General features: G+C 39.9%; 1 protein-coding gene across 3 annotated transcripts in view; it reads right to left on the bottom strand.

The window, feature by feature from the left end:
• Positions 1 to 24,921, bottom strand: part of LOC125450743 (protein prune homolog 2-like) — a 362,196-nt gene that overhangs the window by 99,532 nt on the left and 237,743 nt on the right. For 2 of the 3 annotated variants that reach the window (XM_048526831.2, XM_048526833.2), the window contains exons 8-9: positions 17,669 to 23,718; positions 13,424 to 13,540 (exon numbers count right to left, since the gene is read on the bottom strand). In XM_048526831.2, the coding sequence (XP_048382788.2) occupies positions 13,424 to 13,540; positions 17,669 to 23,718 (6,167 nt within the window). Of the gene's footprint in view, positions 1 to 13,423; positions 13,541 to 16,041; positions 16,133 to 17,668; positions 23,719 to 24,921 lie in introns of those variants that run through there. The other variant, XM_048526834.2, reaches the window with a different exon arrangement.

Genomic DNA, 24,921 nt, shown 5'->3' with positions numbered 1-24,921 from the left:
TATCTTGGATTCTCCAGCATCTGCAGTTCCCATTATCACTAATCAACAAGCCCGAGTTTAGAAATCTTGACAATTGCTAGCAAATAGCTCCCTCTAGTGACAATGCAAGATGTTTATTTGCAATGTGGTTTATAATAAATAAGCTATTTATTGAAGTTATTCATTATTTTCCTACAAGCTGTAATCGGGAGTAATACTGTTAATAACTTACTTTTGCCATTATTGATAATGTTAAGAATAGTCTGTGGCAGGTTTCCCATTTTACCTGCCATTCCACTCCACCTTCCTCATAGCGGAGAGTCCTACAACACAGACTAGCCCTATGGCCCAAACCAGTCCATGCTGACCATCCACACTACTCCCATGTCCCCACACTTTGTATATATCCTTCTCAACCCTTCCTATCCATATATTCATCTATATTTCTTTTAAATGTTACTAATGTACCTGTCTCAACCACTTCCGCTGGCAGCTCATTCCAAATGTGTACCACCCTCTGTGTAAAAATGTTGCCCCTGAGGTTCCCATGTACCTTTCCCCTGTTACCTTAACCTGATGCCCTTTAGCCCTCGATTTCCCAACCCTGGCAAAAAGAGAATGCATTCATGCTGACCATGTCTCTCATGATCTTATCCACTTCTATAAGATCCCCCCTTAGTCTCCTATGCTCTAAAGAAAAATATCCAAGCTTGTCCAATCTCTCCCTATAACTCAGTCCCTCAAGTCTCAGCAACATCCTTGTAAATTTCTTCTGCACTCTTTCCAGTTTAATAACACTCTATAGCAAGGTGACTAAAATTGAACACAATACTCCAAGTGCAGTCTCACCAACGTCCCATACAACTGCATCATTACTTCCCAACATCTATACTCAATGCCCTGACTGACGAAAGTCAGTGAGCCAAAAGGCTTCTTCAAAGCCCTGTCTACCAGTGACTCCACTTTCAGAGAAGCATGTACCTGAACTTCAAGGACCCTCTGTTTCAGAACATTCCTTAAGTCCCTACCATTCACCATGAAACTCCTACTTTGATTTGACTTTTCGAAATGCAACACCTCACACTTATCTATGTTAATGTCTATTTGCCATTTCTTGGCCTACTTCCCCAGCTGATCAAGATCCTGCTGCTATTTCTGATAACCTTCCTCATTGTCCACAATACCAACTATTTTAGTGTCATCTGCAAACTTACTAATTATGCCTTAAGCATTCTCAACGAAATCATTGTTATAGATAACAAACAACAATGGGCCCAGCACTAGTCACAGGCTCCTATTTGACAAACATCCCTTCACTATTACTCTCGGCTTCTACCGTCAAGCCAATTGTATATCCAATTTGCCAGCTATTCCTGGATTCCATGCAATCTAACCTTCCAGAACAGCCTACCGCGTGGAACTTTATCAAAGGCCTTCCTGAAACCCTTACAGACTACACCTACTGCCCTGCCCTCATCAACCTTCCTGGTCACTTCATCAAGGAACTCCAACAAATTTGTGAGGCATGATCTCCCACGAGCAATCCCATGCTGACTACTCCTAATCAAACCCTGTTTTTCAAAATGCATGTATATTTTATCCCTCAGAATCTTCTCACGTAGCTTAACTACCACAGATGTTAAGGTTACTGTTTTATAATTCCCAGGGTTTTCTTTGCAGCCCTTCCTGAATAAGGGCACAACATTTACCATCTCAAGGCTTCCAAAACGTCATCAGTGGCTAATGATGATGCAGATCGGAGGAATCATTGGGACTGATACATTGATAGTTCAGTAGTAGAGAAGGTTCACCCTTCCTTCCAAACTTCTCTCCCTGACAGAAAAAAGTTAGCTATCATGCCCAGAAAATCTATAATTACTGCACTAAGGTGTCATCAGTGGTACTTGAAATATATGGGAAGAAGAACGCCTTCTTAAAACTTTTAAAAATATTAACAAATGTGCAATGCAGAGGACATTTCCAATTCACTAATCCACTGCCTTTCTAATCAGTACACATTATGCGAATTAGAATAAAAATTTAAGAGGGCAGGAGTAGTCCATTCGGTCCACAACACCCAAGCTGACTGATGAAGATCTCCCAGGTCTTAGTTCATAGCCTTCCGAGTTAACCTTGAGGTTCAAGTACACAGACAATTGTTTTTTTCACTGGGAGTTTCTGGCTCTATGACACTGCCAAATCTCTACTACTTTCTGGATGCAAAGCTCTCCTCTAAGATACTCTCTAAATCTCTTGCCACAACCTAAATGCTTTGTTTACGGACCTTTCAGCCAAGTGGCATACGGCCTTCCTACCCTGTGTGGATCCCGTTGGATCGAATGTGCTTCAATTAATTCTCCCCTCAGCATCCTCTGTTCCAAAGAAAACAACTCTAGTTTATGCAATCATTCCTCGTAAATAAAATTCTCCAGTCCTGGCAACATGCATTAAATCTCCTGTGCGTACCTTCTAATGCAAGTACTTCTTTCTTATATCATGATGATCAGAAGATTGTGCGGCCTTCCAACTGTGGAATGTTTTATATGGTTCTAGTCGACTTCCCTGATGTAATAATCTATGCTTTGTTTAAAAGAAGTGATATGTATGTCATATGCTTTCTTGAACACCTTATCAATCTGTGCTGCCACCTTTGGGGCTCTGTTGAAATAGACTCCAGAGTCTCTGTTCCTCGACGCTTCTCAGTCCCAAACCACTTATTTCATATCTGATTATGTTATAGACCTCCCCAAGTGGATTATCTCATACTCTCTGAATGAACTCCAATAGTCACTCCCACTGAGCTGATTAGTCCGTTGACAGTCTCCTGCAGTCTATCACTTTCATCATCCAATTATGAGGCCGATAGTTGTATTACCTGAAAACTTCTTAATCATATCTCTAAGTACAAAACACCAATATTTACCACAAAAAGCAAGGGGCATAGTAGTGGGCCTTTGGAATCTAACTGGACACTGTTCCAGTCACAAATAAAAACATCCACCAAACTTTACCCTTTGCTGCTTGCCTCTGAGCCAACACTGGAAGCATCCACTATGAAAGATAGAACTATTCGTGTCTGCAGCACCAAGACAAAATTAAATCTTGGCTCTTTGCAAGAGTGATTCCAGTAATCTCACACTCTTGCTATCTCCTCAAAGCCATGAACCTTACTCTGCCTCAAATGTTAAGTACCATCCCTACAACCAGAGATTTAAAACTGTACACGATTTACCAATTTAAAGTTGCTTCCAAGGTCTCTAGGCATAATCTTTCCTTTTTAAGATACTTGAATTCATTTGTGGAATGGAAACTGCAGCAGCATGCCTGCCAATGCGCATGCATTACAACATTGCTGAGAATGATTTCAGCAGGCTAACACATTCTGAATTGCTCACTGAATTAGATTGCATGTTGTAGTCAGTAGTGTGAACAGCATTGACACTGCATCCAAGTCTTCATTAGTGATAAATCGCAGCTGTATGGTGTCATGGCAACATAGAAACTGAGATACATAGGGTTGGTCATTAAATCACATTGATACCATACAAATGCAAGAACATTGTTGACCATATTTCTGCTGTGTTGCAAAACAAAAAGAGATGCTCAGATCATCAGTGTTGTAATTTTAAGGCAATTTAACTTTATGCCTAAAATGTTTTAAAAAGAGAGCATTTCTTCCTTTTTCCACCATTTCAAGAGATTGAGTATCAATACAATCCTATCTGAGCTTTATGACTGTTATAACAGCGCAGAAAACTAGGCCCCACGTAAGTACATTAGGAACATTTTATATATTCAACTATTCGTCGTAAAGAAGCTGTAGGTCCATCAAGATTAATAATGAAGCTATCGCATTTGCAAGCTAGGTGGAAACTCAAATGCTGAGTGACTAAATTCCATCTCAACTGACGAGTGCAGCATCCTTCAAGATTTAATTTGTTTCTGTAGCATTAAAGATTTTTAGATTGTATTCTATAAGTTATAATCAGGTATATGATTATGGTAAGATTTATGAGACTTAAATTAGTTTGAGCAGTATCTGAATATCATATCAGTATAAAATTTCAGGAAAATATTAGTTTTTCTCTTCATTGAGAAGTATCCTAAATATCACTTGGAAGGCAAAAGGCTAAACACAAAGTCAATCATCACTTGCTAAACTTGAATTGCCGCAAAATATATCTGAATAAAAATCTGTAATTTGTCTAGTAGTATTTGAACATGATGCCACCAAATCTTATGTATCAACTAGCTACTGAGCATTAGATTCTTGTGTATATATATCTCTCTTAATTCTCGCTAATTAAAAATATACACAAAATAAATTCATAATACTTAGTGAGATTAAACACGTGGAGTTGATTTTAATTCCAAATTGGGTAGGTTTTAATAGGCAGTTTACATGTATTACATGCATACGAATTAGGAGCAGAAGCGGTCCATTCAGACCTCTATACTTGCTCATTCAGTGATCAGTAGCTGATCTGTGTTTTGAGTTCCAAATTCATAATTATCTGATAATTATTCTTATTTACTTGCTATACCTGTTCAGTAACCTTTTGTGACTCATTCACTAGAAAACATAGGTCCCTCTGTATCTCAGCATTTGACAGTTGTTTTCCATTTAAGTAATATTCTATGTTCGCCCTGCTAAAGTGAACAACTTGATATATTTTGACCTGCCAAATTTTTGCCTATTCATTCAACCTATCCTTATCTGGCTGAAATCTCCAAGGCCTCTTCAGAATGTATTTCCTACTTAGTGTTATTTGCAAAATTGAGTTAAAAACACAACCATTTGATACAGACAGTGCATGAGATATACAGTGTAGAGCTGCACTGCACTTATCCTAAAACCATGAGATCTTAGAAACTTAGAAATGTGTTAAATACTAAACTAATTCTATTTATGAAACCTTTTGTCTTCAATGATTTTGACAGAGTGAGAGATTTGCTAATTAGAAGTATTTTCATATGTAGATACAGCTAATTGAAATACTCTTTGGTCTATTCACCACGATTTCATACAGGATCTACCATCATTAGGATGCAAGGTAGCTCAACTGAACATCAAAAAAATGGAATTCTTTTGTAAATTTACAATTAAATCCCATCCTATCATACATGAATTTTCAACTCATCAAAATCACACCAGGGGACAGGTGGTGCAAACCTTTTGATGGAATTGAAGTGGGACTTATTTTCATACAGCAATTTGTAAATATAAATGTGTGTAATTTGAGGTATCAAATCACAGTATGAAAAAAAATTAGTAGCTCTGTGGCTCATGGTTGAATCAAATTATATCCCAGGCTAAATTTAATTATTCAGAATTTAAATAGAGTCCTTAGTAACTGTTGTTATTTTTCATTGTCCATTACTAAGAATATTCATGTTGAAGTTTGCATTTAGCAGAGCCTTATCTTAATAATCCTTCAATATTACATCTGGCTCCTTTCAATATGCATTTGAAAATAAACATTAGTATATAAATGACCATTGATTCATGCAGTAATCTTGAAAATAATATTAGGATGAATAATCTTCCTCCATATGCTTTTGAAAGGAACAATGTATGACAACTACTGAACAAAGATTGAAAATGAGCCAATTGACTTTAATCCTAACATAAAATTAAATGTCAAACCATAATGCAAAATCACAATGTTTTATCAAATCAGAATGTAAAAAAAAAGCAAAGTATTAAATGCAAGAAGAACACAAAAACTGAAAGAACTGCAGATGTTGTAAATCAGAAACAAAAACAGAAGTTGCTGGAAAAGCTCAGCAGGTCTGGCAGCATCTGTGAAGAGCTTCAGAGTTAACGTTTCGGGTCCATTGACCCTTCCCTCAGGAAGTGTGCAAGAAGAACATACTTGTTTTTATGTGGTGTCTTTTACATCTTTGTTGTATCATAGGCAAGGTTGCATAGCTCTTAATAAGATGTGACTAGTCAATCTGTTTTCAGATATAAGACAGTATGGAGCTGGAGGAACACAGCAGGCCTGGCAGTATCAGAGGAGCAGGAAAGTTGACGGCTGGGACCTACTTCAGAAAATGTGTTGCTTGAAGAATAACAGCCGGCCAGAGCACCAGAAGAATTTCTGTTCTTTGATCATTAGGAACATCTACATCCATTTGAAAAGCAGAAAAACTTCAATTTAGCACTTTATCTGAAAAAGGTACTACAGTTGCAAATCCAGCTCTCTCCCAGAACTATACTGAACTGGTAGCCTAAATTGTTTCATAGAATCATACAGTATAGAAAAGGCCTTGCACACTTGATAGACTGAACCACCAGAAGTACATTACAATCTATACTAATCCCATTTTCCCACAGCTTTGAGTGTTACGACATTTCCAGTGCTCAACCAAATACTTTCTAAAGGTTGTGATCTTTCCTGCCTCAACTATCCTCCCAGACAGTGTTTTCTAAACTCCCACCACCCTCTGGCTGAAATAGTTGTTTGCTCAATACGGTTCGCATCCATGGTCTCCTAAGAATAAAATTCCATCGCTTTTCAAATATTCGTGTGCTATTTCTAATATACTGTCAAACTCATTTATATCAAGTTCCTGTACAAGTGACACCAAAGAAATAATTAATAAAATCTGAAAATAAAAACATGTAGTTATTTTATTACATAGATATAGGAAATATTTGGAGATTTTGTACTAAAATCACACAGCTGATAAATTTGCGGTAAACCATATTAACAAATACAATGAGGAGTGTCTGCTATAATGCAGAGGTTTGGGTCCGAACAGTGAAAGTGCATTGAAGCTGGAGTGCATCAATAAGAAAACATCATTCTTTCTTATTTTTAACGGACAATTTTAAGAATTAAATAATTAAGCCACAAGGCTCTCAAACTGTATAATGAACATCCTCGATGCGAGCATACGGATAAAACAGTCTGTTGCAGTCAACAGGTCTTTGATCAATCCAGATGTGAGTGAATTGCTGACTCATGCTTCCTCTGGTCCAGTCCAATTCAAAAGTTAATGGACAATTAATGACCAGCAGCGGGTGCCGGCCGACAGCTTTCGGAGGAGGTAGGCTGCTCACCTGACACAACGTGGTGGGCACTATGTCCGGACATGGAGCCAGCAGGTCACTTAGGTCCCTGCTCAGGATTTAAAGGAACACCTGACAGTGCGAGGTGCCGCTGGGCTAAGTGTTTTGTACAAAGAACATTTAAATCAGGTTGTTATTAAATGTTTGGATGTTTTCACAGAGGTAAGTGTGATTTTATTTTTCATTTCAGTCTTTTGCCAAAAGGAAGCATTTATGACCTTTGGCAGGGAAGACAGAGCCATGGAACGTATTTTTTTTTGTTTATTCATTCATGGAATGAAAGCATCTCTGGCTTGGCCTTCTCCAACTGCTCCTGTCCTTGGGATTTAGTGACACCTACATTATTCTGATGGAGGCAGTTCTGGGTTTTGACTCCGTCACACAGAATCTAAAAATGACACAGTTCCAAGTCAGGATGTTACATGGAACTTACAGATGGTGGTGTTCCGATGTATCTGATGCCCTTTTTCTTCCAAAGTGCTAGACGTTGTGGGTTTGGAAGAGGCTGGCAAAGGAGGCTTGACAAGTTACTTGGCAGTACTTCTTGAAGGTGGCACGTTCTGCTGCCATTGTGTATTGGTGATGCAGTGAGTGAATGTTGAAGATGGTGGATGGCAAGCTATTCAAGTGAGTTACTTTGTCATGGATGGTGTCAGGCATCTTGAGAGTTGTTGGAGCTGTATTCATCCAGATATGGGGAAAGAATTTCATCACACTCCAGACAAGTGTGTTGTAGTGGATGGACGGCAACCAGGAAGACAGAGGGTGAGTTACTTGCCACAGAATTCCTAGCATCTGATCTGCTCTTGTAATCATAGTATTTAATTGGCTTATCCAGTTTTATTACCTCTGGCCAGTGGTAACTCCCAGCATGCTGATGATGGAGGATTAAGTGATGGTAAATGCCACCAGTAAATGTCTAAGGATAATTGTTAGATTCTATCTTGCTTGAGATGTCATTGGCTGTTACAGTGTGGTGTGAATGTTATTTGCCTTAGCCTGGATAATGTCTTTGCGCATGTGGGCATGGACTACTCAAGTACCTGAGGAGTAGTGAACAGTGCATGGTGTAATCATCATCAAACATCGTCCTTTCTGACCTTAAGACAGTGGTGGGGGGGGGGGGGGGGGAGGGGGCACAATAATGAGATAGATGAAGATATGTCTGGCCCAGGGCACCATCCTGAGGATTTCCTTCAGTGATGCCCTTGGACAGGGACAAATGAGCTTCAACAAATGTAGCCATCTTCCTTTGTGCTTAGTTTAACTCCAACTAGCAGAGAACTTTTCCCCAGTTTCCCACTGATTCCAGTTTCACTATAGCTCCTTGATGGCATTATCAGTCAAATACAGACTTGACGTCAGGGTAATCACTCCCACTCCCACTGAACCCTATCACAGGGGTCCAGCTCTTCAGTCTATAGTCAAACCAAAGCTGTAATGTGATCAGGAGCTGAGCATCAGCGAGCGGGGTTATTACTTTGCAAGTTAAAATAGCCTAGTCAAACAGTCTGATAGTGGCAGTTGTCTATCAAACACCTGAATTTTCTTCTTGTATTAGATGCTGATTACTGTAATGGGAAGTTAAGAAAAACACTTGTATCATCACAGCTCCAAATTTGGAGCCCATCTACCACCCTCTGAGAAAAAGAACAGGAAATGACATCACCAAACCAAGGAAACCTAAACACATAAATAGAAAACGGGACATAATACCAGCGCTTCACCGGAGGCTCACTGATGATGTTACCTAGGATGGTGAAGAAATGTCTGAAAATGAACCTTCCAGCTCAGTGAGCAAACTTACATCCAGAACCTCAACCTGAACTACAAATCTTCTCAAAATTCGCTAACCTTCAGTTTTCTTTCAGTGTAGTGTGCCAGTGAGCATGACAGCATGAGAATTAATCAATTCAGAATATGACAGAAAACTGGTAACTGGCATAGGAGGGAGAGTATCAAATCTCTGTGGAATTGAGGTCATTTTGGGTGACTGTGAAAGCTGGGTGGGTTATATCTTAACATGATTCTGACTATCTTGCTGAGAGACGAGATAGTTCTGTTAAGGTCGGTTTAAGCAAGCTTAACCATAAGAAATAGGAACAGGAGTAGGCCATTTGGCCCCATGAGCCTGCTCCACCTTGGCTGATCCCACATTCATCATATTCACTTTCCTGCCCTTGATTTCCCTACTCATCAAGAATCTGTATTTGTCCACCTTAAATATATACAAGGACTCTGTTCCCCAGCTCTCTGTGGCAAGGAGTTCCAAAGACACTCAATCCTCTGAAAGAAGAACTTCTTCCTCACCTCAGTCTTAAATTGGAGCCACTTCTTTCTGACACTATCCCCTCTGGTACTAGACTCTTCCATGAAGGGAAACATCCTCTCAGCATTTACTTTGTCCAGCCCCTTAAGAATCTGACATGTTTCAATGGGATCAACTCTCATTCTTTTGAACTTCAGTGTGTTAAGTCCCAACCTGGTTAACCTTTGCTCATAACACAATCTTTCCATACCAGCGGTCATCGTCATGAACCTTCTTTGAACTGTCTGCAATGAAACAATATGTCTCCTTAAATATGTAGACCAAAACTGCTCACGGTCGAGGCTGAGATGAGATCAGCCATGATTGAATTAAATAAAGGAGGCGGCTTGGGGATGAATGGACGTCTCCTGCTCCTAGCTCTTATGTCCTCAGTTGATGGAAATTAGTGTCAGTAAGAAGAGTGTACTGGAGACATTAATGGGCTTGAAAACTGATAAATCCTTGGGACCTGATAGTCTACTTTCCAGAGTGTTAAAGGAAGTGGCTATAGATACGTTGGTGATTATTTTCATAGATTCCGTGGAGTCTGGATGTTCAGGGCTCGAATGGGAATTTAAGAATGTGTGTTGTGGAAGTTGTGAATTGCAAACTGTTAGGGTTGAACATTAATGCATAGATTGAAAAAGGGTCCAGACCCAAAATGTCAGCTTTCCTGCTCCTCTGATGCTGCTTTTTGGCCTGCTGTGTTCATCCAGCTCTACACCTTATTATCTCAGGGCACAGATTGAGTTGCATCTAGAGTTTTACAGGAATCTTTGATGCACGGCCTAGCGAGTTCTCTTGCTGTCTCTTATCAAACTCACCCTATTAACTGCCTGCCCCGCCCCCCTCATGTTGTCTCTCATGTCTGATTGCTGCCCTATCCAACCATGAGCTGCTCCCACAACAAACTGCCACTCAATAGACACCTATGGACAGATTGGCACCGCTTGTGCCCATGTCATATTTAAAATGGCCACTGTACAACTAGGCAAGCATTGGCAATCCAACATTGCCCCTTGTCCGCAATGTCATGGCACAGCAGCCCTGGCGCTGCATGCTCATGACGCATAGCTGACATTTATTGATAACTCCATCCTTTCACCCTTATCGCTGATTAACCATCACGCCACAAACTTCAGCTGTGGTTAACTACATCCTATCTGAAGACCCTCGAAGCCTGCACTACCCTGTCCCTAGTGCCCACTGTCGACCTGCAGCTTGCCAGTGTCTACTAGGAGAACATCAGATATGGGCATGCCATCTGACAAATACTAACAAAAGCCTTTATTTACGGAAAGCAAGAGGGAACACAAATAAAATCAATAGAGGCTAAAGCAAACCAGCTTTCAGCATCGTGATTTGAAAATTTTTGTTTTTTTAAAAAACAGTTCATGATCATCTGCTGCACTCAGCTGTCATTCATTCGGGCTAGACGTTAATGAGCTTCTCTCTGGCTTGTAGTGCCCAATGCAGCAGAGCTCATGGTTACCAACTGCTTCATTCTTCCTGATTTTCTGAAGACTGCTCCTGTTGTCTCAGTTCCTTAACAGCCAAGACATAACCTCATTGCCCTTGACATTGAGATGGGCCTTACCACAACTGTCGTCCAACTCCGCCACAGCTCATCTTAGCCCACATCACTCAGACCCCTTACTTCTCTCCTAGAAATACCTCAATGTGCCTTCAGGTGCTGCCATTGTGGAATATCTTGTGCTCACAGTCACACAAGTTTTGTTTATGGCTACCACCCACCCTCTCTTTGTGTCCTTCACAGGTGAATTATCGAATGCTCACAGCCCCAGCAATGAAAGGATTTTCTGCAACCTCTGAGGTGGAAAAGGAAGTATCAGCAAATGCAGTAGTACATTTACTCTCAGCACCAAACACCAGTGCAGATACTATCCATCAGTGTGAAGGGATGCATGACCATGCAGGCACGTGTGTAGCTTCTAAAAAGTAAGATGGAGCAGCTCTCTGGCCCCTGAAGAACTGGAAATGATTTGGAGAAGGTTGATAGAAAGCACGTACCATATTTCTGTACTAAATGACAATTTTTTAAATTATAAGCAATAAACTATGATTTCAAATAAACAGATAGTATTATTATATTGAACTGATTTCTAACCAGAACTTTAATCTCATTTTTAACAACCCCCCCCTTGCCTTTACAATACACAGCGACAAGCAAGTCAGAAAAATAAATTACTAGCAGAGGTAGAAAAAAAGTCAGTTCAGAGGTCTTTGCTTTCCAATTCCAATGTTGAGATGATTCTTTGAGACTCTGGCTAACCTTGGTGTTCAGTTGTCTTTCTCTGGAAACTTCTTGTGGCTTGTAAGAAGTGCAGAAAGGCTGAATCACTTGGAAAATGTCTCTAATTTATCAATTTAAATGTCACTGTTCACTGCTACTGCTGCAGAAATTTTTTTTTACTGCAGAGAACAGGCAAATTCCACTGAGGAGAACAATAGCACTATTGCATGTCATTCTGAGTCTCTCTCTCTATCTATCTCTCCTGCCACCCCTCCTCCTTTCTGTGTTTGTGCCTCTGTCACTTGTTTTCAGTTTCAACCTGCTCAGTTAGCTGTGAACCAATTAGCTTCGCTTGTAAACAACTCCCCAGCTCACAAAAGAGATTTCACACCAGGTAGTGAATTTCTTGCTGAGAAGTTATGTAACCATCTTGGTAAATTTGTTATTTGAAGACATTCTGACTCCTTGCAATCCACTATTTTTAAAGATACAAATAAAAAGGCATGGTTCTTACATGCTGAAGCCTTTGATGGTAACATGTATGAGGTCAATCATACCCCAAGGCCTTGGGAAGAACATCATCGGCCACAATCTGTTATTCCATGTGACTGTTGCCATCCTTGTGACCCAGCCTGCCTGAGCATTGCAGTGGTAGCTGACAGTTTTACTCCACTTAGATCACTATGTCAACAGCCTGAAGGGGTCCACATGCAAAGAAATTCATGACAACAGTTACCTTCAGACCACTGTCATTGGGTGGTCCCCAGCATAGTTCGAACTAGTCCACATTTGGCCGTGGCCTTGGAAGCCAACAGCCCAATGGCCTAAATGTAGATTTTACCAGTTTCAAAATCTCCCCGACCCTTCCTCTCATCCCCCGCCTCCTTGACCACACACAACCTGTCCATCCTCTCAATGACCAATCTGCCCCTCCTACCTCCCCGACCAATCCCCACCCCTGCCTAGCTGCATTCACCTATCACCATGCCACTTACCTTCCCCAGCCCCACCACCTCCCTCTATTTGATTTCCCTTTGCCCTCCCCATTTCTGAAGAAGGATCCCGACCCGAAAGGTCAACTTTCCTGCTCCTCTGATGCTGCCTGACCTGCTGTGCTCCTCCAGCTCCACACTGTGTTATCTATAGTTGGAACTAGCATGTCACAGAAAGGTGTTACTGTAGAACTTGAGAATCACAGTCTGTATGGCACTCTGTCTCTAACAATAAGGATGTCATTTTGCATGCGTAAGACCCTCTGGCATGCCTTTAGGGCTGTAGCAACTGACCTTCAAAAATTTCTTCATTTTGTAAAGGTCATCAAATATCTACCAACCCAGATGTCTGCTCTCGAATATATAGTCATCATCTTCTTTTCCTTTTGTATATCTTACGTTTGTTGGTTTAGTGGAAAAGATGTGAACCCCCAAATTGGAATGAGCTTCACCTTCCATTTTTGGAATACATTCTTGAGGTGCAACCTTTGAATTTCTGAGTTTAAACTGGTGACACAGCTTATGTTACCATTCATGGTGCCATAAAGAAATTACAAAATACAATATACTTCTGCTCAAATTCACTGACATCAAATTTTCCAGTCACCCTTTTCCTACAATCACCAGAGCTGCATTCAAAGTATATTCAGTGGTTTTGAAACACTGAATATAAGAATTAAAAATAAACCTGAAATACTCAAGATTAGGGCACGTGCACCATCCTTCACAACATTAGCACAATTACTATGGCAATTCAGAATAAACTATTTTGGAGGAAGTATAAATGAAAGATTGTGATTACTAAAACTGACCTCGCATACTCTTCATACAGCGCGGTTCCCTTTACTTCCATGACGGGATCCTGGAGAGAATCTTGCGCCATTGCCTTGCAGTTTTGAGGTGCATACTCCTGTATGGAGTTTAAGGAACTGTAAAATCAAAGTAACAGGGGAAAGAAAATCTGTCATTTAGGAAGATGTTCATTAAAGTGTACAGTGTTGCCTGTAAATTAACTTTTCAAGGGAAAAGGACGAAAATGAAAGCAAGAAGTTTAATTATTGGTCCAATTGATAACTTGATATAGTGGGCCTAAAGAAGTATGTCACATTGAATAATTTCTTTATGCTGTCTTGATACATCGTTACAATATAACTTACATGTATATAAGCACATTACCTATTGAAAAAGAACAGAAGTTGCTTCCTAACGGTGTTAAAAGTTGATACAGTACCAAACAAATTGGTAATAAGACTGCTAATTAAAAGCTTGATCCAAGTAGTATTTTTTAAAAGGAGAGTATCAAATGATATTAAAATACAGAAAAGTGTTAAAACATTTAGAAATGTGTTTTATCTAAAATTGTTCGAGAATTTCTTGCTCAGATTAGAATTAATGGAAAAATAATTCTACAAATATTCTACAAATCATGTCTACACTTATCTGCACACTGCACACTGCACATTTTAGAAATTATGGATCGCACATCATTATATTATAGTATGAGATAGTAACAACTGCAGATGCTGGAGTCAGCGATAACACAGTGTAGGACTGGAGGATCACAGCAGGCCAGGCAGCATCAGAGGAATAGGAATGTTGACGCTTCAGGTTGGGACCCTTCTTCAGAAATGGGGGAGAGCGAAGGGAGCTGGGAAGTAAATAGAGGAGGGGTGGGGCTGGGGAAGGTAGGTGGGATGGTGATAGATGACTGCAGGTAGGGACTGGCGGGATTGGTCAGTGAGATGGGAGGTGCAGACTGGTGGGAGAGAAGATGGACAGGTTGTGTCTGGTCAAGGATGTGGGGTTGAGATGGATGGTTGATCGTGGGATGAAGCGGGTGTTGGGGAGATTTTGAAATTGGTAAAATCCACATTTAGGCCATTGGGTTGTAGGGTCCCAAGGCGAAATATGAGGTGCTGCTACTCCAGTTTCCAGGTGGCGTCATTGTGACACTGGAGGAGGACCAGGATGGACATGTCACCCAGGGAATGGGAGGGGGAGTTCAAAGAGTTAATGTAGAAACACAAAACAAACCTTCCACATCAGACAGATGTACATCTGCACATCCTTTGACATGGTCGACTACATCCACTGTTCCTGATGTGGCCTCCTGTATATTGGTGAGACCAAGTAAAGGCTCAAAGACCATTTTGTAGAGCATCTGTGCTCTGTTCGCAACAAATGACAACACCTCCCAGGTGCAAACCAACTTTAACAACCCCTCCCACTCCCTGGGTGACATGTCTACCCTGGGCCTCCTTAGAATGACACCACCCACAAACTGGAGGAGTAGCACCTCATACTGTCTCGGGAGCCTGCAGCCCAATGGCCCAAACATGGATTTTACCAGATTCAAAATCTCCCTCCACCCTGGTCTCAACCCTCCATCTCATTCCTGCCTCCTTGACCTGACACAACCTGTCCATCTTCCCTCTCACCTATGTGCCACTCCCACCTCACTGGCCAATCCCCACCACTGCCTACCTGCACTCACCTATCACCATCCCACCTACCTTCCCCAGCCCCATCCCTCCTCTCTCTCTCTATCTCTCTCTCTCTCTCTATTTCTGAGTTCCCTTCCCCCTCCCCCATTTCTGAAGAAGGATCCCAATCCCAAGCATAAAACTTTTCTGCTCCTCTGATGCTGCCTGGCCTGCTGTGTTCCTCCAGTTCTACACTGGGTTATCACTGAATTATGTCATTGTTATTTAATATAATTTATATTTCATTTCACAATAACAAGTCCTTTGAATGTAAAACAAAATAAAACAAAACAGACGTGAATAAACCTCAAGATTAATTGAAACAACTTGTTATTCCTAACATCCTGTTGTATATGGCATATCAAGTGTTAGAACTACATGCAGGTGAAAACCACACTTATCAATGTTCATACTTTGTACCTAATTTACATTTTATTCTTGAATATTTGCAAAGTTGATTGTTTAAAAATATTTATGTTGTCCATCAATAAAAGAAATTCCTGTACAAAGGACCTCTCAGAGATTGAGTTCACTGTGATAGCATCTTTCCTCAAGTTTTCATATTGAAAGCTCAACCATGTCAAAACACAGTTTTGTATAACTAAGGGCCAATTGAAAAGGCAGATCCTCTGATGTAGAGGTAGTCTCCCTAACTTTTGGCACAAGTTCTACTCCAGAATTAAGGCCATGAAAAATGTATTCAAGAATTAGGCAAATCAGGTTGATTATCAACCTGCAAATCTTTTCAATATGCCTAATGGTACATGGTAGGGGTAGGAGAGTTTCTTGACTAGCTCCCCACCATTAATCTACAATAGAACTGAATACAGGTACACAATCTGTATAGTAGCAAATGTGTTTAATGAGTTTGCTTTAGCTTAACCTATATTACAGCACTCAAATGTAGAATTCACTTGGATAATCTATTCATAACAATATATACTTACATTCGACAGAAGACATCAATAGGAGATAGGTTATTTAGCTGGAAACTGCTCAAAGAATATCGGCCACATAAAGAAACTATACCTGTTAATTTTATGCAACTTCCTGGCCGGCTTGGAATTGCTGCAACTTCATGATCATTTCCTGCTTTCTGATACTATTTTTACGAAAAATATGTGACTTTGTTTTAACATTGTAATGATTACAAAACTGTTGTAACATTATACAACTCAGCCTTTCTATTTCAGTCTTTAATAAGAGACCAGACATTTTTGACATTAGTAAGTTTCTACAATCATGTACTTGTTATTTAAAAGATGCAGCAAGGGTAAAGATTGTACTTCCGATAATAAACACTATATTTTGCATTGAGAGAACAGGAAGTCTAACAGCATTCATCCCTGTACATGCCTGCGTGCATATTCCATGCTGGTCAAACGTTCTACTCTTCTTCCAACCCTGCGCGTGCGCGCACACACACGCACACACACACGCACATGCACACGCACGCACACATTTTGGTTTCTAAAGGCTGTTCATGAGCAGGAACCATCCCAAAGGTCACAGATCATAGAATCCCTACAGTGTGGAAACAGGCCCTTCGGTCCAACGAGTCCACACCCTTGGAACATCCCACCCAGACCCATCCCCCTGTCACCCATCTAATCTACACATCCCTGAACACTACGGGCAACTTAACATGACCAATCCACCTAACCTGCACATCTTTGGACTGTGGGAGGAAACCGGAGCACCCAGTGGAAACCCAAGCAGACATGGGGAGAATGTGCAAGCTCCACACAGACAGTCGCCTGATGGTGGGATCGAACCCGGGTCCCTGATGCTGTGAGGCTGCAGGGCTAGCCACTGAGCCACCATGCCACCCCAAATTACAATTAGGTATTAGGTATTACAATTACAATTATCTGCTGACAAAGACCCTCATTGCACAGTCTGATCAGCTCACCTAAAATACATCTTTGATGTCTGGAGTGCTACCCTGCAATACCCACCTGTCACGGTTTCTAATGATATCCTGATGGCTACATAACATGTCCAGAAAGTAACTCTTCAGAAACTAGTAACAAAAGATGGTGGAATGCCCACAGAGCAAGAGGATGAGCAGGACATGGGAACAGACGAAACATAGGATGAAGAAGGGAAGCTTCCACTATGCGAGAATCGCTGGGTGGCCATAGAGTTAGCCAGAGCAATGGTGTCACATTGAGGTTTGTCAAGAAACCATTACTGCAAGGCACCATTTGATTTAGCAAAGGTTTGAATATCCCCACACATATCGGAATTCTTTCAATTGAAAATATTCCACAAAGAATACAATTTCAACACTTCAACTTTTAACTGTTGGCTCTGTTCACTCTCAATCACCAACTCTCGCTACCAAACTGTGGTCCCCAAATTTGTTGAGTACTTTTTAAATTTCCAAAATTAATTTGAATTATATCAGTTTCATTTACGAAGCAATCGAAAGTTGTCATTTTAGTTAATGAAAAGAGAAAAGCACTAATGTTTCAAAAGTACTAACATTCAGCTTTTATGTATACATATAGGATTTGTACTGATATATTTTCAAAAAAAAATTAAAAGCAACTTTAAATAGGCATAAATTACCTCACTTCAGTCGTATCTCCCTTCTCAGTTAAAATGATCTTTTCCCTCCTTAATTCTTTTTCTGGTAAAGCAGAATGTTCAGTAGCAGATGGTTTGGGATAATTCTGTTCTGCCACCTTTTCACTTTCACTCAAATCTTCATGTGAAATGTTGGCCTCCCTCACAGAGAACTGGGATGCAGTGCTCTCAGTTTCACTGTCGCTTAGCTCGTCTGTAGATAAAGTTCTTTTCGCATACGCTATAACATCTATTTCTGAAGACCTATGATGCATGGCATCATAGTCAGTCTCAGATCCTTCAGTGTTATCTGCACTGGTTTCATTAGAAACGAGATTCGTTGTCTTCAGCTCTTTAATTGAATGCTCTGAACCAGATTCACTCATTTCTGTCCTACTAGGATATTCCTCAGGTGAGGTGTCTGACAGTTCGTTTAAATCTATTATTCTTCCACTCTGTTGATCTTTAGTTGGTGTCTCATCCAAGTGTGCCCCACCTTGATTTTGATCATTGTTCCCTATAAACTGGGCATCAGGGGCATTATTTGCTGAAGGTAAGATACCAGAAAATCTCTCAAAGTTACTTGTTTCATTTCCACTGATTCTTGGTTGAATTGCAGCTGAAGGAAGTGTTGAAGAATCATCTTCTTCAAAATCTTTTTTTATAACATCTGTATTCAGATCTATGGCCAGACTTTTAGTTTGCTGGCTACTTGGCACTTCTTCACGAGGTCTTTTGCTTCCAGCTACAATAATATAATCCATTTCTCCTGTGTCATGGTCTTTATCAGATGTCACGCTAAAATCATTGGTACAAAGTTCACTTGAGTTCACCTGGGTTTGGCAATTACCCACATTGTCAACTTCGTTACCAATCTCAATACAGGAAACTGGAGAATTGAGTGAAGAAACCAAGGAACTGTACTGGTTATCAAACCTTTGTTCCAAAAGGGGAACACTTCTTTTGCTACAAGGGTCTGACAATTTCTCTGCAGTTTCCAGTCTTACTTCACTTCCTGCCATCTCTTTATGCCTCACTGTTGCAATAGCGCTCTCAGAAACAGACACATGTGAAAATCCTTCAGGGACTATATTACAATCCTGGGGACTAAGGTCTTCCCAAAAGTCTGATTTATGGATACTAGATGACAAGCTGCAGGAAGTCTCGTTGCTGTTACTGCTGCTATTTGCATTTCCAAATGAAAGCCATGCACTTTCTAGAACGTTTTGCACCACTTGCTCTGTTTCCATATTACTTTGGTTTGACATATCAGTGTTAGGCTGTGCTACAGTACCATCTGCTGGTGGAAACATATTTCGGTCTTCTGTAACCTTTGTTGAAATTTTCAGTGAATCTGGTTGCCTTACAGATTCACAAGCACCATGGACAAATGCATCTTCAAATATGTCTGATTCAGTGTCTCTATTTAAACTTTGAACTTCAGGATGAGTTGGCTGAGATCCCTCATCACTAATTTTGGGTGTTTTCTGTCTTGTAACCAACTCATCCTTCATGATTTTGGAAGCACTGATACTTGGAGATGAAATCGCATTGTTCAAATGAGTAGCGTCTGTTACTATCTGAGAAAAATCTCTCAGTGGTTCCATATTCAAAATATTTTCTTCTGATACAGAGAAGTATTCCATCATTTCTGGATCATATATATCTGTGTCTAGACTATAGCTCGAAGTAGCAGAAGTAAAATAGTCATCTGCACATCTGGATTTTGAAAAAAGGTGTTCATTTTCGCTTATCCCATCATTTTTACTATATGAATTATTGACTTGGTAAAGATTAGAATGATTGTCTTTTGAAATACTGCTCTGTTGCTCTTTAGTTTGCTGGAATGAATCTAAGCTTTCATCCTGTAGAGGTACAGGTGGTGTATCATGTGTTTTCTTTATACACGAAACATTGTTTTCAGCACCTGAGATTTCAAACTGCTTAGTTTCTCCCCATGAAATGCCATTTTCACAAAGTAACGCACTATCCCCAGAAACAGGAATTTCTTCCACTGGAAGCTGTAAATTTTCTTCATGAGCTACAACGTATCTGTCCTGTGTAAATTTATGATTTTCTAAATCATAATAACGTATTCTCTCTTGATATTTACCTTGTGAATCTGGATCTTTTCTGACTGCTTCAGCAGCATCTTCTTCGAACTGAATCCAAGCATCAGGACGAACAAAAAATTGTTGCTCATCTTCTTGTACAGAATCAAACTTAGTTTGATTTAATTCTGTCAGATCTTTATTTTTATCAAATGTTTGTTTTTCTGTAACAAAATCTTCTCCTGATTCAATGCAACCATCAGCATGTTTTGTTTCCTTCTGGTTGTTTAATTGTACTTTACATGACTGTGAGTCCACAGCAACTAAGGGTGAGTGACTTGCTTGTTGCACTAATTCATTATGTACATACTGATATTGATCATTGAGAGGAGGTTCAGCCAACTCACATGAAGCAACATTGTCTGATATTGATAGGCATGACTGTTGTCCAGTTACATCCATTATATCAGGAAGTTCAGTCTTCAGTTCAGCAGGTTTTCCTTCTGACACCATCCACATACCTGGATTTCCCAATTCTTGCTTTTCTGCCTCAACCAATTCATTCCATTTGTCCGGGCTGTTTGGAGTTGAATGGCTGGAATCTAATTCATGATCATTCAAAATATCAGGATTTACAGTAGTTGAATCAAAAAACAAATGATCAGATTTAGCCCACAAATCAGGATTCGCTGAGGAAATCTGATGCGCATCTTGGTGATAGTCATTGACAATATCAGGAGCATTTTCATTCTGTTCGACTAACTCCTGCTCAAATTCAGTACGTGCATCATTACTAGTGGGAAGCAACTTGGGAAATTCATATTTTGAGTCTATCCAAGTGTCGGGAATTTCAGTGCAAGAACGGTTATACTCATCTTCTACAGATCGGTTAGAATCAGGTGCATTTGATTGCTCTTGTTCAAACCTTTTTGAAAGAGGGAAATCGGTTGTTGCCTGGATAAACTCAAAGTCAGACTCGTGAAAATTATCAGCATTCTTTACAGCTTGTAGTTTATCTTCTTCCATTGCCCTTCTGCAGGTATCGGTGCCTGCTAGATAATCTTGTGGTATTTCAGAGGCTAACAATTGGCTACCCTGTTCTTTACAATGCATATCAACAATGTTGAGCACTGGCTGTTCTGTTTTCTGTCTAGATATGTCCCAACTTTCAGAATAAGAAAATTCTTCACATTTGCTCTGTGGATTTGAAATTTTTTCATTCAGCTCAGAATCTTCCTGTTGTAACTGATTCCATGTCTGAGGAGCTGAAGAGGTTTGCTGGTTATCCATTTCTACCATTTCAAAATCAGAGGATTTGCAAAATTTATAGTCCGGTAATCTCCCTTCAATTTCAGAATCATGGCCTACATGAGGCTGCCTTGCAGTGGGCTGACTGAATTCCTGCACTTGCTTGAACTGGAGTTCTTGACTTATGAATGTGGATTCATTAGTATCCTCTTCAAAAACACTATATGGATGATGTATCCCTGTCGAAAGTTGGCTGCTCTCTTGCATATATCCGTCTTCTGTGTATGGATTTTCAGTTGAAGAATATCTATTGTTCAGATCTGAATTTACCATTTTATCTAAAGTTTCTGCACTTTGCTGACTGATCGTCTCAATATATTTGTCACTTCCCTCTAGACTTTCAAAAGGTGAATTGCTGCAATGTTCAAATTCATTCCATATAACGGAAGTATTTGGAGATGTTTGTTTGCATTCTCCTGGGTTCAATGACTCTACCATTTCAAATCCTGCCTGATTGCAACTAATTGTAGCTTGCTGTCCTTCCTGCACACATTCAGTGCTTGGAGTGGTAGTTTCAAATATTGGCTGAGTAATAGCCTGCTCTGTTTCATTCCCTTCCTGACTTGCCTGATTAATGCTGTTTATTTGCTTACTCAATAGATTAGAATTACTCAACAGTGGCCTTTCGGGATCATGTAGAGCAATATTCCATATTTCAGCGTTACTTTCCTGGAAATGTTCATCCCAAAAATCTGTATTTTCAATGGTTAACTGCCTTTTCTCCTTTTCAGGACTAAACTCTAGATCATGCTTACATGTAGTCGGAGAGACATGCTTTACCATCCTTAATTTTTCACTTTCAGAAGTTAAATTGCTGACATTGAGGTCAAATGTATCGAAAATTTCACCAGTCAACTGGGTTTTATTCGTAGATTCATTCCCTATAATTGTATTTACAGCAACTGGCAAATTAATCTCCAGTTCAGAATCGCTTAACGTTGTGGGCATTTGTGATGCAAAGAGTTGAGCATCTTCTATAGACTCTGTGCAGGTCTCTCGGTTTTCAGTGTTTAATTGTTGGGTTTTCTGCTTGAAATCCTTTGAAATGTCTGGAAGTTTTCCATGAGGCCGTATAACTTCATGCACTGGTTCACTCCAAATGCATGTATTTTCTATTGCTGCTGTATACTGCTTCTGTTCAGAACCTATATGTGAACTGTCTATAACTTGCTGTTTGTCCTGTTGAACTAGTAATGTCGTTGCGTTTAGCGAATTGGGTACGATTAAATTTTTGGTTCCAAATTTGTAACAAGGATCAAAATTATCAATACCTGACAAATTTGCAACTGTCACGGATTTGCTCCAGTTGTTAGAAGTGTTCGAGCTCAATTGACTTTTGTCTAATTCATCACATGTGTCAGCTTCAGCAGATGTTGATTGGAAAATGCTTTGTTCAGTTATATTCCACTGATCATCAACATTTTTCATAACTGATTGCTTAGACTGTCTACCAATTTCACTCCAGATATCACAATGGGTAACATTAGATTGACTGAATTCCTGATCAAAGTCTGTCCAAAAATCAGGAGATTGCTCAAGTACATTTAGTTCATTTTGGTTTTCATTCCAGATGTCTTTAGAGCTTGGCACATTCTGTTTCGCACTAATTTCAAATTCTTTCTGTTCTCCTGTATGCATAGAATCTGACTGATCAGCGTCAAGAATAACAATTTCGTTCATTTTCTCGATGACGTCTTCTGCAAAAATATTATGAGGCCCTTCAACCAGGGGTGAGCCATCTACAAGACTGTTCATGGGTGTTGGGGGGACATTCTTATGTTCAATTTGTGATCCAATTATATCATCAGAAAGGTTTTGAGGAAGTAAAGAAATATTAGCCACATCGGATCTAACAACTTGTCGCAGCATTTGATCTTCTCCTGACTTATCACTGGCACTTCCTTGTTTGTAAACATGAACATCCTCTGCTTTTACCAGGTCAGCTTCTGGACTGGTTTCTTCTGATATCTCTGTAGAAGGCTTAGACCAATTACAATTTAGCGGAACGTCTTCCACAATTTTTTTTTGAGGGGCAGAATCTAACTTCGACAAAAACCCTTCATTATTTGCTGTAACACCAGCATGTGTGTCAGTGCAATGTGATGGATCAAGGACAGACAAATCAAAATTATCATTCATGCTGGCAACCGATGCTATCTTTTCCTCTGCTAATTCATCTTCAGGCAGCGAACCAAACATATCATATCCATGTACAATGCTAGAGGGTGGCACAACTGCTTCTCGTATTGGGCTTTCATCGCTGAGAAAAACAGAGCTTTCTTTAGATGACCGATTACTTCGGATAGTGGCCAATCCGCTGTCTGGACTCATTAGGTCGAAATTGCCATCGCCATGGGCCTGCAATGAAGAGTTCAAATTCTGAGAATTTTCCAATGAATTATCACCGATGTATTCAGTATTCTGGGAATCTACATCAGGACCAGATAAGTCTAGAGCACCAGACGATCCTTCTGAAACTGGAGCACTGCCATTGACAGCTTCAGTGGAAGAAGTTCTCCTGTTCATTATCATTTCTTGTTGTCGCCTATAGATACAGTCTTTGATTAGTGGGAGCATTTGCTTGCATGAAACTGAAGAGCTCCCTTGCTGGTAGGCTCTGATTTCCTGCAACCCATATTCTATGGGCAATAGCTGTAGACATGGACTCTGACACTCCTCTAATGTATTGCATATCTGTCAAACAATGAAAATATCAATTAACACTTGATTTTAATGAACCTATCTAGGATAATTTGTTTAGCAATTGCTGTTAGTGTAACTGGTCAGAACATGAGATCTCCGTTTTCTGGAACTTAGAAGTTATATTTTGCTACATAATTCACGTATTGTGCCATTCCAATCAAAAAACAAAGTCGTTACATAAGAACAGAAACAGAACAGCTATTTTTCTGTGATGTTTGAGAAATAAAAAAAACCCAAAAAAAAATCAAAATCACATGAATAAGATGAATGATGAAACAGATAAAGATAGTCACCGTTAATATTCCGGACCAGAAAGCAGATTTTTGGTCTTTTATACGAACACAGAAATTTCAACCCTGTCAATTGATTTGGTGCCAAATTTAAATATTACTCCAAGTAATCAATGTCCACCCAACAAATTCTTCAGAATATTTTTATTCATTCAAAGGACACAGGCATTTTTGGAAAGTCAGGATTTATTTGCCCATTTCCAATTGTCCAAGGTGATAGTTAGCAACTTCCCTGAATTGCTACAGTCCACGTCATGTAGATTTACCTACAGAGTTGCTAGACTGGAAGTGCCAGGATTTTTAACCCAGCTACAATTAAGTATCAGTGTCATATTTCCAAGTCAAGATGGGAGTGACGTTTGGATGGGAATCTGCAAGTGTTAGTGCTCCCATGTGATTGATGCCTATATCCTTTTAGGCTAAAGATTTCTTGGTTTTACAAGGTGCTGCTGAAATTATTTTACCGTGGAGCTGCAGTGCATCTTGTAGATCATACACACCTAAGCAGACAGGAATGTTAGGCATCTTGAGTGTTGTTAGACACACATTCAATAAGACAAAAGACAGTGTGCCATAATACATCTGATTTTTACCTTATAGATAGCTGAGTGACTGTCAGGAGTCAGATAGTGTGCTATTTGCCACTCAAGTTATCACATTTCATCTTCTGTTTACAGACTTTGGCTCACAAGAACTATAGAACAGCCAGTTTCTGGCCTACTTTCATAGCCTCAGTGTTGATGTAGCTGCTTTCATTGAGTTTTGGTCAATAGTGGTCCCCAGAACATTGCTGCAGTTTCAGTGATGTTAATACAATCGAATGTTGACAAGACATGGTTAGATTCTGTCTTGTTGAAAACACCTATAACTAGCATTTGTTGCATGAATTTTACTTAATCAACCC

This window comes from Stegostoma tigrinum, chromosome 3 (genome assembly GCF_030684315.1).
Source record: "Stegostoma tigrinum isolate sSteTig4 chromosome 3, sSteTig4.hap1, whole genome shotgun sequence".
In the NCBI taxonomy this organism is placed as follows: Eukaryota; Metazoa; Chordata; class Chondrichthyes; order Orectolobiformes; family Stegostomatidae; genus Stegostoma; species Stegostoma tigrinum.
This window is presented reverse-complemented; position numbering and strand designations above follow the sequence as displayed.